Raw genomic sequence first — 15,655 nt, forward strand, 5'->3', positions numbered from 1 at the left:
AAACAGCCTCTGATGCTCTGAAGAGTGGCTATCATTTAAAAAAAAAAAAAAAAAAAAAAAAAAAAAAAACTCTTCCCAGATCCCTAGAAATTTCTCCAAAACTTAATCAGGTATCCATGTGCTTGATGATGCTAAACTCAACTGTAATCCAGGCACTAAATATAACAGAAAGATTCTACATCATTATGGCTAATTAATAATTTTGAAATGTACATACAGAAGCATTATACAATTTAATATATCAACCTAACTTTGAAAAGTTACTAGTAAGTTAACAATGTCCTTTGCCTTTTGATTTATATTTGAAAATTGAGTAATTTTTAAAATATCTTAAAATTATAAGAAAAGACTGAGGGTCCTCAAAAGCACATTTCTAAAACAAGCTTATATTTTAGAAGTCTAATGCGCTATCCATTGCGCCACGGAGCCACCTTAAAACAAGCTTATATTTTAGGATCATACATCATAAAAGCTATAAACATGAAGAATTACTTTCATTGTAGGCATCTGGTAAGTTTAAAAATTAACACTATACAAAATCTGCTTTATAATTATTTAAAATAATATACCTTTAAATTTGGCATCTAATAAATTATCAAATTAATATTTAATGAGGTTTTATTTCATATTAAATTTTAGTTTTGAAAATTATCATTGGAAATAAGGGTGTTTTCCAATACCATGCCTTCCTCCTGTTTTGTTGTTGTTAAGATTTATTTATTTTAGAGAGCTATAAGTAAGGGCAGAGGGAAAGAATCTCAAGCAGACTCCCTGCTGAGCGAGGAGCTGCCCAGGGGCTCAATCTCACAACCCTGAGATGATGACTTCAGCCAAAATCAAGAGCTGGATACTAAAACAACTGAGCGACCCAGGTGCCCCACTCCTACCTGTTAATTATGAATAATCCTCAGAGCGCTATATACGCTCATTTAGAGTTCATCTACTCTGTTTTCTCATATTTAAGCTGGTAACTTTCAGATATTCATCTTTTACCTCATAGTTCGAGAAGGCTAATTTGTATGTAGAAAAGAGACGAATCAAGGGTAACTCAGGTTTTTGTCTTCAGCAACTGATGGTACCATTTAATGAAATGGGAAAGATTGGGATAAATAGGTAGTGGAAGGAATCCTGAGTTAATAGCTTTGAAATATTCATTAGACATTTAAGTGGACTGCCTCTGTTCAAATCTCCCAAATGAAAAACAAAACAAAACCACTCAGTAAGTTTCTCCTCACTCCCACCTTCTTACCTCTTCATAAACTTCTCTAAGGTAGGCCTATGCTAACAATCTCCTTTCAGCCTTCTGGCGCTCTCATCCACTCCAGTCTGGCATATAAGGGCACATCATTCCTCCAAAACAGCACTTGCTCAAGTCACCTATGTAAGTCATTTGTTGCTAAATCAAACACATTTTTCAGTCTTCATCTTACTTGACCTCTCAGCAGCATTTGAAACTCCTGATGTCTCCCCTCATTGAAAACTGCCATCCATGCTCATCAGCTACCAAATGACTCCCAAATGTATTAACTGTACTTACATATGCACTGGCCAAGAAAGGGTTTTCTCTTGGATATCTCAAAGGCACCTCAAATGTCTGGAATTGAACTAGTGATCTTCCCCACAAATTTGACCTTCTTCCAGTTTTACCTCACTGAATGGCATCACTAAATGTGCAACCATCAAGGATGCCTCCTACTTTCTCCCTCCCCCTATCCAGTTCATCACCAAAACCTGCAAATTTTGCATCCTGAATATTTCTGGAATCCACCCACTTCTCTCCAACTTCATAATTACTGATTCAAACTGTTTCCATTTCTTGTTTAGAACACAATAGCTAGATGGCAAGATCTCATTCTTTTTTTTTATGGCTGAGTAATATTTGTGTGTGTGTGTGTGTGTATACACCACATCTTTATCCATTCATCTGTAGATGGACACTGGGTTGCTTCCATATCTTGGCTATCGTAAATAATGCTGCAGTAAACAAAGGGGTGCACTTATCTTTTCAAATTTGTGTTTTCATTTTCTTTGGGTAAATACCCAAAGTGGAATTACTGAATTCTATTTTTAATTTTTTGAGGAACCTCTATACTGTTTTCCATAGTGGCTTATCAGTTTGCATTCCCACCAACAGTGCACAAGGGTTCCTTTTTCTCCATATCTTCACCAACACTTTTATTTCTTTTCTTTTTTACTCTAGCCATTTTGACAGGTGTATCTGTCAGTTATCTATTTTAAATATGCCTGATTTAAGAAAATGTCTTTATATGTAGATCATGCTCAGACTAAGTCAATCTAAACATCAGGGCTACATATTATTATTTGGAATTCCAAGGTAAGCAACTTAAACCAATGTACTCGATCTTATGTCTCAATGTATTTAATGAATTCTTCAAGATTATAGAGGTAATATTTAAATTTTTTAAAAGGCAAGTGCCAGAACAGGCATTAACAAGATATATATGGAAACAGTTATTTCCTATCTTCCATTTTGATAAAAATGGCAAGGTAGAACCTTCAAAATAAATGAATGTTTTTCTTCTGATGTGTCAGGTAGTGGGGAGTGGGCCCATTTTGGGTCAATAGGGATAGTGGCTCATTTTGGAAAGGCCTTTACCTTTCGCTCTTTCTTCTACCTGTGGTGATCCAGAAATGGGTGAAAGAAAAAGAGATCAGAAAGTAAGAATGTCAAGAACCACGAGGCACTAGTATCATGGTAAGAGGGGTCCATTAGCAGTTTCTATTAAAGTTGGTATTGGAACTGTGAATAGAATGATACAAAGTTATTCCTCTCAGCCAGACTTTAAAAAATCTATTATAAGATTATCCATCCTTAAAACCCTAAAGCAGAACTGGTAAACTTTAGGCAGGTCTGTAAGAGATATGAAGGAACTTTGTAGCTATGAGCTGCTGGGAATACCAAGGTACTATGTCACATCACAAAATTCTGGAACAAGCGGCTGCTGCTGCTTAACTTGCAGCTCAGAAGCAGTTACGCATGACACATGTCTCTCTTCACCACTACAAAGTAAGTTCCACCAGCACATGGAACTTACCAACACGGGATGTTGGTTTTGTTCACTTAATTATCCCAACCAGCCCAAACACTACTAGGTGCTCAATAACTGTTTCTTGAAAGAACGCAGTGAGCAGTGGCCTACAGCTCACAGACAGTGTGGTATTCTGAAGCAAGGGGACAAATTCATGAAATTGAATTCCTTTTTAAAAGGTTCATTTCCAGACTATTTTAACATTTTCCTATCCCTTTGTCTTTCCCTAGGTTTTGTCTCAAGTCCTGGGACCTTAAGGATTCCTTCTTCCCACATTCCACAGGCCTGTTGAATGCTGAAAGTGACCAGAACTTCCGTTATGCTCCCAGCATACTATCACAGCATCTAAGATTCAGAAACATGTAGTGGCTTATCCTCTATTTTGCTAACTTTAGGACAACAGGTCAGTTTTGTACCACAACTTTTAAGTTTAGTTTTGTCTTGTAAAAGAAACCTGTAGCTAACAGTGCGTTAAAACCTAAAATAAGCAGAAAAATAAAACTTTTCCCAAAAGTTCTTTTGACTGATATTACAGTTAATTTGTAAGCTTATAGTGACTATGCCATTTATTTTTCTAGTTATATTTTTTTTTCAAAAACCTCAAGACAAAACAAAAACACCAAGAATTAATTTACCTTTATGGATGAAGCAGCATACAGCATATCTTCTAGGGTGAAATGGCAACACTGGTTCAAATATTCTTGGCAAAATTCTTGAATCAGCTGCAGATTATACAGGCTATCAGCCAAAGACATGGTTTCTTTCAAACAAATATCTTCAAATAGGAAAAGAGCAAGGTGATGACTGTGGGTTAATTTGATAATATACATTTCATATCTAATTTTATAGTTAGTGGCTTAGTACAAATACACAATTATGTGGAATCTGTTTTACAAGCACATACAAATAAATATAGGGGCTGCTACACAGAAAGCCTTAGCACTGCTTTACTAAACTATCTTCCTCAGGATTATATATAAATTTTTTTTAAGCCTTCATTACTTATTAAATACTGTTGTCTCAATACTTGTCACCATCTGTCTAAATCCCAGAAATATTTCACTGGAACACTTACCCTCTAATCTGACAACACCAGGACAGTAAAAATGAATAAGAGCAGCTATAGCACAGCCATCTGTACCATCTTTCAACAAATTTTCTACCAATGGAATGCAGGGCAGTTGCTTGAGCAATGTCTGCTCCTTCCTATAACGAGCCTACAATATAAAAAAAAAAGAGAGAGATGAAAATAAATACTAAACAATATACAGGAAAAAAATTGCATTGTAGATTCTAATGTACCAGTAATATACACCAAGAGAAATGAGAATTATTCAGCAACATCCTTTTCTAAATAATACTAGACGTTACCAAAGTAAAATACAGAGCAACAGCATTATAGTTTCAAAGTACTTAATATAACATTATTTGCCAATTTACATGACCTTTAGGCTAAATATTTAAATATAAAAGCATCACAAAATAGATTCTGAACATTCTGTATCCAAATCATCAGTTATGTTCTTTTGTAGATAATAAAATTCATTTATTTTAATGTTGGACTTAATTTAGACCACAAGTTCTTAAATGCGAAGAGCAAGAGTACTACTAGAGCATAAAGAATTATAAGAGTTCTCAAAATTGGGGAGCAGGTATAAGAATACGATACTATTCTTACAGGAAATTTGGCAATAAGAAACATCACTTTGAGGAACTAGACTATCGCCAAAATATTCTAGTTTGGTATTTGAATGTTAAGATAATGTAAATAAAATGTAACAACTTTGAAACTGAAAAAACCAACCCAACTGAGGTTTCATTCACCAGTAACAGAGCATATACAAGGATTTCTGCTCCCCCTCAGAAAAACAGAAGAAATCTTTGTTTTTTAAAGACTGCTTGGTGTGACTGGATACAAATTTGTAAGACAGTTCTCTAAAAATGAGACGTACTCTTAAGTCAGATTACCTGGGTTCAAATCCTGGTTCTGCCACTTACTAGTTCTGTGATATTGGACAAATTACTTAAACTCTCATTTCTCAGTTTCCCCATCTGTAAAATGGGGATAATAATAGTACCTACTTGATAGGACCACTGAAGGATGAAGTAAGGTGCTAGGCACACTGCTGGGGACATAGTAAGCAATAACTAAAGGTTTGTCTGTTTTTAGCTGTCAGCTCTCCCAAAGCCAAGAAAATAAAGCTGAAGACTTAATGAAAATGCATACTGAAGTATTTTATTAGAAAAATTTATTATTATATTGGTTACTAGTATTTAAAGTTTTTTTAAAGTAACCAAAACTGATTTTTCTTCTAACTCCATCTGAACTGGTTATCTATATTTTATAATTAAAATATAATTATGAGGGGTGCCTGGGTGGCTCAGTCGTTAAGCATCCGCCTTCGGCTCAGGTCATGATCCCAGGATCCTGGGATCGAGCCCCGCATTGGGCTCCCTGCTCTGCGAGAAGCCTGCTTCTCCCTCTCCCACTCCCCCTGCTTGTGTTCCCTCTCTCGCTGTGTCTCTGTCAAATAAATAAAATCTTTAAAAATATATATATATAATTATGAAATAAAATACTTTTGTGAGAATAAAAACAGAAAAATAATTTACTGAAAGGGAACATTTATGATTTGGTGGTGAGCTTAAACTTCCTTTAAATTGTATCCCTCAGAAAAGTATATGCATTAATGAAGAAAGAAATATTTATTCCTATTTCTCTTTGGCTACCCAAGAACAAGATTCATGGAACATTTTTTTCCTCTTGAAATACTCAGAGAGCTTGTTCTTTTTAATCAGTGCACACTAGACATATGTATTTAATGGTATGTTCCAAACTCAAGAGTACCTATATTCAAAAAAAATTACGTACACCACTATATAAATTCTTTAACTGATTGCTGATTTTCATATCCTTAGAAACCTTCCTCACTTTGCTGCTAGTAGAGTTTAAAATTGAACCATGAAAAAAGAGCAGAGAAGAAGGGAAGGGTGAGAAAGAAGAAATCAACCAGTAGCATCTTCTAGCCTTAAGTTACCCTTCTCACATTTAGTAAGCCACAGTTCTAGATCCTTACACTCCTTTCTCTGGCCAGCTAGAAACAAAATAGTCTCCCTCTTAGAAATCCTCTAACTTGGCTGGCTGGGCTCATTCCCAAACTCCCAGATCTCTAGGAGTAGCCTGTTTTCAGCCTATAATCTGAACTGGACTGAGTTGAACGCCCAGGTCAGGGAATAAAGAACTGAATTGTGATTTGTCCTACTGCTCTCTGCCAAGTAGCACTTCTATACAAGGCACACACACATACACAGAGCCGTATAAGGCTTTAGCAATAAATGTAGATGGTTTAGAATAGATTATTAGGGATTTATGAGCAGCATGCTAAAACATTTTCCTGAAGATTACATCCTAAAAGATGTATCAGGTAAATCAACTTTTAATCTTGAAGTCATGTACAACTCCCATTTGAAGTTCATGAAAGTTGTCATCTTTTACACTTGACCTTATTATATGGTTTTATAAACTTGCTGTATGGAAACATTCCCTGTTCTTTCTACAAACTGAGAAATCTGGTATTTAAAAGGGGCATCGTATTTTCTACCTTCCAAAAACTATAGTGTATTTCTAAATTATCTATTTATTTCTGAGGGTATAAAAGACTTAAGTGGTCTAACCACCCAGATTTAATCCTTAAAGAACAACCCTTCAGGTCAAATCAGAATCAAATATAGTTTAGGTACAATACTGGTGTGGCCACTGAGAGAAAATGTCACTTTTTTATCACACAAAAAGTGTACCCTACAACTCAGGAAATGATTCCTTAAAAGAGATTTAAAAATACAAGAATTTACATGTGCAATTCATATTTACTTTTCCTAAAGTTATTAAAACTAGTCAGAGTCTCTATCCATGCATGTTTTTAACCTAGTTACTGACAGTCTGTAAATATCAATAGGACTAACAAAAGAATGCTTATGCTTTAAACTACTTTTGAAGCTTCTAATCCAAACTTTGGCTAGATTTTTTAATCTTTTTATTTTATATTATGATCAAATACCTTAAAATCCAATCTCAATGCAGTAACTAACAGAATTATATGAAATGACTATACCATCAAGACATAAATGATACCATTCTACAATTCTGGAGAGCAAACTGAAGTAGCTGGGCAAACTTACTGGAACCAGTTTCCAAAACCATTTGGAAGGAGACTTCAGAGAAAGCAGCGGGGAAAAAAGGGAAAGCAAAAGGTAAAGGGAAAATTCATCAGAATGATTTTTAATTAACAAGTGACAGTAAAGCTTCTGAGAGTGGAGTTCCAAATTTATAGTTCTCATATTTTTAAATGCTAATTAATATTTTAAAATATACAGGCTCCTAATGATAAAGACTTCCACCTTCTCCCATCATCTCCTCTCCCAACACAACAATTCATTTTTCAGATACTCAGGATATCTGTGTACTCTGGCAGCAGAGAATTTTATTTCCAAGTTCTAGAATCACACATCATATTAAAAAGTAAATCTGTATCACAAAAGGGAAGTAGAAAGATTCCAGGGCTGGATTTGCAGTCATTATAATGCTTAGACATTAGTAAACCAAGTCTGATATGGCAGTTTCTTTCCAAAGAGAAAAGAAGACTATATCAGTAAGTGTATGAATAAAGCAAATAGCATTGTAGACCTGAACAAGATAATCATTTCTTTCAACTATATGAAGAATTTCTTTTAATTAATGGGATAGTGGCAATTCCTACTAAGATTTTTACAGTCTCTAAAGCACGTAGCTACTTATATAAAGAGAATATGTGTTATTAATTTTACTATCTAGAGGTATCCCAAAGAATATAATTTTACTTTAAAATGATGAATAAACTCATAATTTCAGTTAATATGAATAATTTGTGATTATCTTTGTATTTCCTAGCACAATCTCTAACAGCCCTGAATAAACATTTACTGAACAAAACCAAATTAAATGGGGTCTGAGTTAAAATTCATGTTCAACTTTTATGTAGAAAGTTTATTCTGCAGGGGTGCCTGGCTGGCTCAGTAGGTAGAGTGTGTAACTCCTGATCTTGGGGCTGTGAGTTCAAGCCCCACGTTGGGTATAGAGATTACTTAAAAATAAAATCTTTAAAAAAAAAAAAAAGGTTTTCCTAAATAAAATTAACTGTAAAAAAAGATTATTTGGAAAATAATATAAATAAGATATTTTCAAGAACTTCAAGAATCAGAAAAATGTCACCTCAAGAATCAGAAAAATACCAACTTTCCATAAAGAGATAACATGTCCAATAAGTTTTCTTTATTGCATCAGGAAGAATAACCTTAATAATTTTGTTGCATGTATTTTAATCTCTCATTTAAAGTACAAGAACAGGAGCAAAGGAAGCCACTGAGAATGCATCAGGATCCCAATGTATAATAGAAATTTCAGAAACAGGGGTTTTCTTGATTTTGAGACTGGAAAAATTCATTATACACAAACTGATAACAAATTTATTGTGAACTATTAAAACAGGAGATATGCAAAGGAGTCTCTAATGGTTCTATATATCTGTATTTCTATATATCTTGTAAAATATTCAATAGGACTTTTCACTAATTCAGATGCTCTGGCCTTCCTCCCACCTCTCCACTGACCTAATTTAGTGATAGCAATCCTATTTGAGGAAAAAGGAAAACCATACAGATTGCCTAGCTGAAGGAAATAGGACTAAAAAAAGTAAATATACTAAAAGAACAAACACATATCTTTGCTATTCATGCTTATAACCTCATGCTTCCATAAGCTCAAATATATGCAAAAGCTCCTTGCTGAAGGATAACTGTATTTCTGAAGGTAACGGCAACTGCCCCCTCCTTTTAATTTTCTGCAACCTCAAATCCTGTTTTAAGATGTAACTATGAGACCAAAATGTTTTTAAAAGGGCACAGACAACTGGTGGAAAATTTTTTATTAAGTCCTTACTGATGACAAAGACCAACCTGGGCAGTTCAGATTTTTTGGAATAGTTCTAATTTCCAGCATTCCTTTCTACTGTCTTCTTCACACGTTTGGCTCACCCTAAATTTTGGTTGTTTTAGGTCTTGCCATTAATACTCCCCAAACAGTTCTATGTCTTCCTCTGGATATCCACAATCACTCTGGGATTTGGGATAATTCCTGAACTACTTCTGGGTGCTCTCAAGACACTTTGGGAGCATGCTGGTTTGACTGGTCTTCACTGGAGACTTCATGAAATTGGAATTCTTTAAGGAGTTAATCGTAGTGTGACCTGTCATCTCATAACCCATTAGATTTAAGAATCTCTTTCCTGCTGTAGGTCCAAAAGTTGTGCTGAACTGCTGATAGGAATGTAGAATGGTACAAACCCCTCTGGAGAAGATTCTGGCACTAGCTACCAAAACTACATAGGCATTTACCGTCCAAATCTAGCAATCCAATTTCTATGGAATTTACCCTGAAAATCCCAAGAATACAAAAGGACATTATTCTTTGTAGCATTATTTGTAATTGCAAGATACTGGAAATTACTTAAATGCCCATAGGAAAGTGGTTGAAGAAACTATGGTTCATACACACAACAGAGTACTATGCTGCTGAAAAAAAGAATGAGGAAGGTATCTAGGGACTATGGGGAGTCATTTCCAGGATATACTGTCATTGAAAAACACAAATTGTGAAAGATTAAATATGTTTTGTTAAAGGAGAATAAACAAACATATATACATGTGCTTACTTCTATGAAAACAAGAACAAGAAGGATAAGCCAACTAGTTACCTATATGGGTTGGTGGGGAGTGAGGGATAGGAAAGAGGTAGAAGAGATAAGGGGAGAGACTGATACCTGAGTACAACTTTTGCATAGTTTTGACTTTTGGAATTATATTAATGTCTTACATATTCAAAAAATGAAATTATATCAACAAGGATGGAGCAAAAAAGCCCATAAAAACTAAATGAAAACAGAAACCAATAAAACCAAATACATTTCAAAGGAATAACAGAACTACAATGAAGCGGTGGTGGTGGTGGTGGGGACCCAAGTAATTTTAGAACACAGCATTTTGACCACATATTATCAATCTAAAGAAAAAGGAATTATACCATATCTATATGAGATGATAGATGTTAACTAAACTTACTGTGGTCATCATTTCACAGTATGTGTAAGTCAAATAATTATGTTGTGCACCTTAAACTTATACAGTGCTGCATGTCGATTAGATCTCAATAAAACTGGAAAACATATAAAAGCATTAAAAGGGTAAAACAAACCAAAAAAATTTAAAAAGAAAAAGGAATTGCAAACAAATCTTAAACTCCTTAGTAGGTTTCTTTTTCATATTGGTATACACATAGCAATTCTTTTTTTTTTTTTTTTTTTTAAGATTTTTATCTATTTGACAGAGAGAGACACAGCAAGAGAGGGAACACAAGCAGGGGGAGTGGGAGAGGGAGAAGCAGGCTCCTGGCCAAGCAGGGAGCCTGATGTGGGGCTCAATCCCAGGACCCTGGGATCATGACCTGACCCGAAGGCAGACGCTTAACAACTGAGCCACCGAGGCGCCCTACACATAGCAATTCTGAAGCTACTTTATATGTATTGTAGAATTGGGCAAATAAGTACAGTTAACCCTTGAACAGTACAGGCCTGAACTGCACAGGTCATTTACACATAGGGGTTGTGTTTTGGTTTTTTTTTTTGATAAATACAGTACAGTCTTGGAAACATATTTTCTCTTATGATTTTCTTAATATCATTTTCTCTAACTTTACTGTAAGAATACAGTATACAGTACATATAACATACTAAATACATGTTAATTAACTATTTATGTTATTGGTAAGGTTTCCAGTCAATAATAAGTTATTAGTAGTTAAGTTTCTGGGGAGTCAAAAGTTATAACCAGATTTCCAACTGCATGGGTGGTTGGCACTCCTAATCCCTGCATTGTTCAAGGGTCAACTGTAAATATCAATGTCCTCTCAAATTACTTATTATAAAAGTAAAAATAGGGGGCGCCTGGGTGGCTCAGTTGTTAAGCGTCTGCCTTCGGCTCAGGTCATGATCCCGGGGTCATGGGATGGAGCCCCGCATGGGGCTCGCTGCTCAGTGGGGAGCCTGCTTCTCCCTCTCACTCTGCCTCTGCCCGTCGCTCCCCCTGCTTGTACTCTCTCTCTGTCAAATAAAAAATAAAAAATCTTTAAAAAAAATAAAAGTAAAAATAATAACTATGAAGTTAAGAAACCAGACAATATCTTAACCAAGTGATCAAAATTAACATTACCTAGTAGGGGCAAATGGTATCACATGCCTCTGGATGTAATACTGTGAGAAGGACACAATTCCAGTCCAAAAAGCACAACCTTAATTTAATTGTAAGGAAATACCAGAAAAAAATAAATTGAGGGATGAAAATGACCTGTATTCTTTAAAAATGTCAAGGTCATGAACAAAAAAGAAAAGCTAAAGAACTATTCCAGTTTAAAGAAGACTAGAGATATGAAATTAAATATATTACATGATCTTGGATTGGATCTTATACTGAAAAAAATATTATAATGTACAATTGAGTACAACTGGGACAAGTGACAAAACTGAAATACAGGCTATAAGACTGATCAAAGTATTATACTAACATTTAATCACCTGTACTTTGGTTATACAAACAAACAGCTTTGTTCTTAGGAAACATAAAGAGTTATGATGTATGCACCCTCTTTCGAATGTTTCAGAAACATTTACATACATACATGTTTGTGTGTGATGTATATATCTATGTATGTGTATATACACACATACACACACACAAAATTAATGTGGCAAAATGTTAAATTGATGAATTTGGGTAAGGAGTATAAGGGCTCTTTTTCTATCTTGAAACTTTTTATAAGTCTAAAATACTTCAAAATAAATATTCTTAAAAAGCCATATTAAGTCTATACCAATCCAAATCTTTGTAGAGTCTGTGTCCAAATGCGTAAGATCTATAGAGCTGTTAAAGAAATCTAATTTTTACAGCCCTCTTAAGCAAAGATGAGTATCATAGTACTAGGACATCTAACTAATATTTAAGTCTCTCCAGGTCAAGTCATCTTTATAAAATATTGCTTGGAAAAAGTCATGGTACCATCTCTGAATTTTAAAAATGTTTAAAATGCAAAGTTCCTCATACTAAAATGAGTTGATAACACAACAGGGGCATATTCTAGATTGGGAAGTTACTTTACCAGTAAGGGTGAGAAATGACAATGAAAGAGAAAAGGTATATTGGCAATAGGTATAAAGAAAGAAATGAATCAGCACTGACCACAAAAGCCCACATAAGAATAAACTGTAATTACAGAATAGAATCTTAGGGGTAGAATTCCTTAAAAATGATCTAATTTAGGCAGGTCAGGTCTTCACAATTATTTGAGTGAAATAATGGTAGGAAAAAGAAACCAGATAAATCTAAGAGTCAGTGCAAATGATGTATCTGAAAATGATGTAGAACATTAAATGTTTCATATATATATATGAAACAGACAACTTAATCAATTACAAAATTTTAAGTTATAAATCAGTGTTTCCCAAAGCATGCTCCAAATAACACTAATTCTACAGGATGTTAGTAGATGTCATTCACAAAAGAGGTCAAAGATTAAATACGTTTGAGAAACAGCTAGACAGGCTTCTTAACTGGCCTTCAATGTACTAAAATGGGCTGCAACATTTTTAAAGGGGCACAGACAAGGCAGCATTTCCCAAATGCACTTGACTTTAGAATCTTTCTTTAGGGGCACCTGGCTGGCTCAGTTGGTAGAGCATGCAACTCTTGATCTTGGGGTCGTGAGTTCAAGCCCCACACTGGGCACAGAGCTTACTTAAACAAAACTGGATTCAATAAAAATTTTTAAAAAACTGATGTTATTAAAAAAAAGGATCTTTCAAATAGTATCTCAGGTACTGTTTGAAGAAATAGAATTTAAAACAAAAAGTTGGTCGTAGTTTTTAATTGCTAAGGAACTTTGGTAAAAATGGAAATTCACATGGGCTGAGGTAATCAAGCAAAGATGTACAAGCATTCACCTACTGTCTCACTGGGAAAAGTGTAGTCTATTTTGAGACTATACCTTTAAATGAAAAGCAATTAGAGCTCAGTTAATATCCTTTCTCCAAAGGTAATTCCTTCAACCAATTCCCAACCCTCTGTAAAATATCTCACCAGTACTTCTATTTTAAAAGAGGCAAATGTTACATTGAATAGACATGTGTCTTTAATATTATGAGAAAGACTTTACTCTCTATATAGTTAGTACTGTAAATTTAAGAATACAAACCCATGAATTTGCAGCTATCTCAAAATCTATCCAAATGGTCTACTTACTAATGCCCAAATATGTCTTTTACTTGTAACTTCATGTCTCCACTCATGTTATTCCCTATGACCTAGTGCCCTACTTTGCAAATACCATAAAACCTACCAAGGCCCCATTCAAGTCCCACATCTTCTAGAATACATTCTTAGATATTTCACTCCCACAGTTATCATAAATCTGCAAGTTATATATATATATATATATATATATAAGTTATATATATAAATATATATATTATATATAAATAATATATATAAATATATATAAAAAATCTACAAGTTATATATATATGAAAGTTCATAATAACCAACTACTTAATCTACTTAAACTACTTAATCTTTTTTTTTTTTTTTTAAGATTTTATTTATTTATTTGAGAGAGAGAGAATGAGAGAGAACACATGAGGGGGGGTGGGTCAGAGGGAGAAGCAGACTCCCTGCCGAGCAGGGAGCCCGATGTGGGACTCGATCCAGGGACTCCAGGATCATGACCTGAGCCGAAGGCAGTCGCTTAACCAACTGAGCCACCCAGGCGCCCTAAACTACTTAATCTTTTCACTAACCTTTTGCTTTGAATCCCTTACTTTTACTAATATATTAAGAAAGGAAAATTTGAGAATCATTTTAGTCATAGAATTTAGAAGCCATTTAATTCAACTTTTACATTTTTACAGATAAAGAAAATGAGGCCCAGAGAGGTCAAGTGCCTTGGTAAAGGTCATGAAGCTAGTTAGTGGCAGAACTATTCTGACTTTAAGTCCATACTCATCTTACCATAGCACTTTGTACAAACTCCTTAAAAGAATGAATGCTGGACTCAATGTCATTGGCTATAAACTTTAGAGATCTTTCAAGTAGGGTTGTCAGGTTTAGCAAACAAAAATATGAGATGCTCATGCAACTTACACCAAAAATTTTTTGGTGTTATCTGAAATTCACATTTAACTGGGCATCCTACTTTAGAATAAAAAGGAATATTAGAAGGAAAAAGAGCAACTTGAAAAAGAAACCTGAGAAAACATTAGTAAACTGCTTAAACAAAACATTTTCCTAGGACATGGTACTACTTAAAATGCCTTTCTTAGGACACCAACCAATTCAACAATCAGAAATACATCATCAACAGAATGACATATCAGATAGAGGGCTAGTATCCAAAATCTATAAAGAACTTATCAAACTCAACACCCAAAATACAAATAATCCAATCAAGAAATGGGCAGAAGACATGAACAGACATTTCTCCAAAGACAACACATGAAAAAAATGCTTAAAATCACTTGGCATCAGGGAAAAAGAAATTAAAACCACAATGAGATACCACCTCACACCAGTCAGAATGGCTAAAATTAACAAGTCAGGAATCGACAGATGTTGGCGAGGATTCGGAGAAAGGGGAACCCTCTTACACTGTTGGTGGGAATGCAAGCTGGTGCAGCCACTCTGGAACAGTATGGAGGTTCCTCAAAACGTTGAAAATAGAGCTACCCTATGACCCAGCAATTGCACTACTGGGTATTTACCCCAAAGAGAATGTAGTGATCTGAAGGGGCACCTGCACCCCAATGTTTATAGCAGCAATGTCCACAATAGCCAAAGAATGGAAAGAGCCCAGATACCTATCAACAGATGAAATAAAAAAGATGTGGTATATATATACAATGGAATATTATGCAGCCATCAAAAATTGAAATCTTGCCATTTGCAACAACGTGGATGGAACTAGAGGGTATTATGCTAAGCGAAATAAGTCAATCAGAGAAAGACAACAATCATATGATCTCACTGATATGCGGAATTTAAGAAACAAGGCAGAGGATCATAGAGGAAGAGAGGAAAAAATGAAACAAGACGAAACCAGAGAGGGAGACAAACCATAAGAGACTCTTAACCTTAGGAAACAAACTGAGGGTTGCTGGAGAGGAGGGGGGTGGGAGGATGGGGTGGCTGAGTGATGGACATTGGGGAGGCTATGTGTTGTGGTGAGCGCTGGGTGTTTTGTAAGACTGATGAATCAGACCTGTACCCCTGAAACAAATAATACTTTGTATGTTAATTTTTTTAAAAAAATGAATAGGAATAAACCTGCAGACTAAAAAAAAAAAAAGAAAGAAAGAAATTCCCTGGACAATTATCAATTATGCAATATTTTTGGTAATGAGGAAATGTTAGCTCACTAAATTAAAGTCTGAAGTAAAAAAAAAAAATACAGTACAAGTATCCCTCAACATATG

The 15,655-nt window shown here is 34.8% G+C and overlaps 1 protein-coding gene across 3 annotated transcripts in view; it reads right to left on the reverse strand.

Moving 5' to 3' along the window:
* CAMSAP2 (calmodulin regulated spectrin associated protein family member 2) overlaps positions 1 to 15,655 on the reverse strand; it is a 109,160-nt gene that overhangs the window by 18,826 nt on the left and 74,679 nt on the right. For all 3 annotated transcript variants that reach the window (XR_004680227.1, XM_035010368.1, XM_035010369.1), the window contains exons 5-6: positions 4,126 to 4,267; positions 3,686 to 3,825 (exon numbers count right to left, since the gene is read on the reverse strand). Coding sequence is in view for 2 of the 3 variants with exons in the window: in XM_035010368.1 (XP_034866259.1) it covers positions 3,686 to 3,825; positions 4,126 to 4,267 (282 nt within the window). In the remaining variant the exon portion in view is untranslated. The remainder of the gene's footprint in view (positions 1 to 3,685; positions 3,826 to 4,125; positions 4,268 to 15,655) is intronic.

The sequence above is a fragment of the Mirounga leonina genome, unplaced genomic scaffold, assembly GCF_011800145.1.
Source record: "Mirounga leonina isolate KUSES-001 unplaced genomic scaffold, KU_Mleo_1.0 Mir_154, whole genome shotgun sequence".
In the NCBI taxonomy this organism is placed as follows: Eukaryota; Metazoa; Chordata; class Mammalia; order Carnivora; family Phocidae; genus Mirounga; species Mirounga leonina.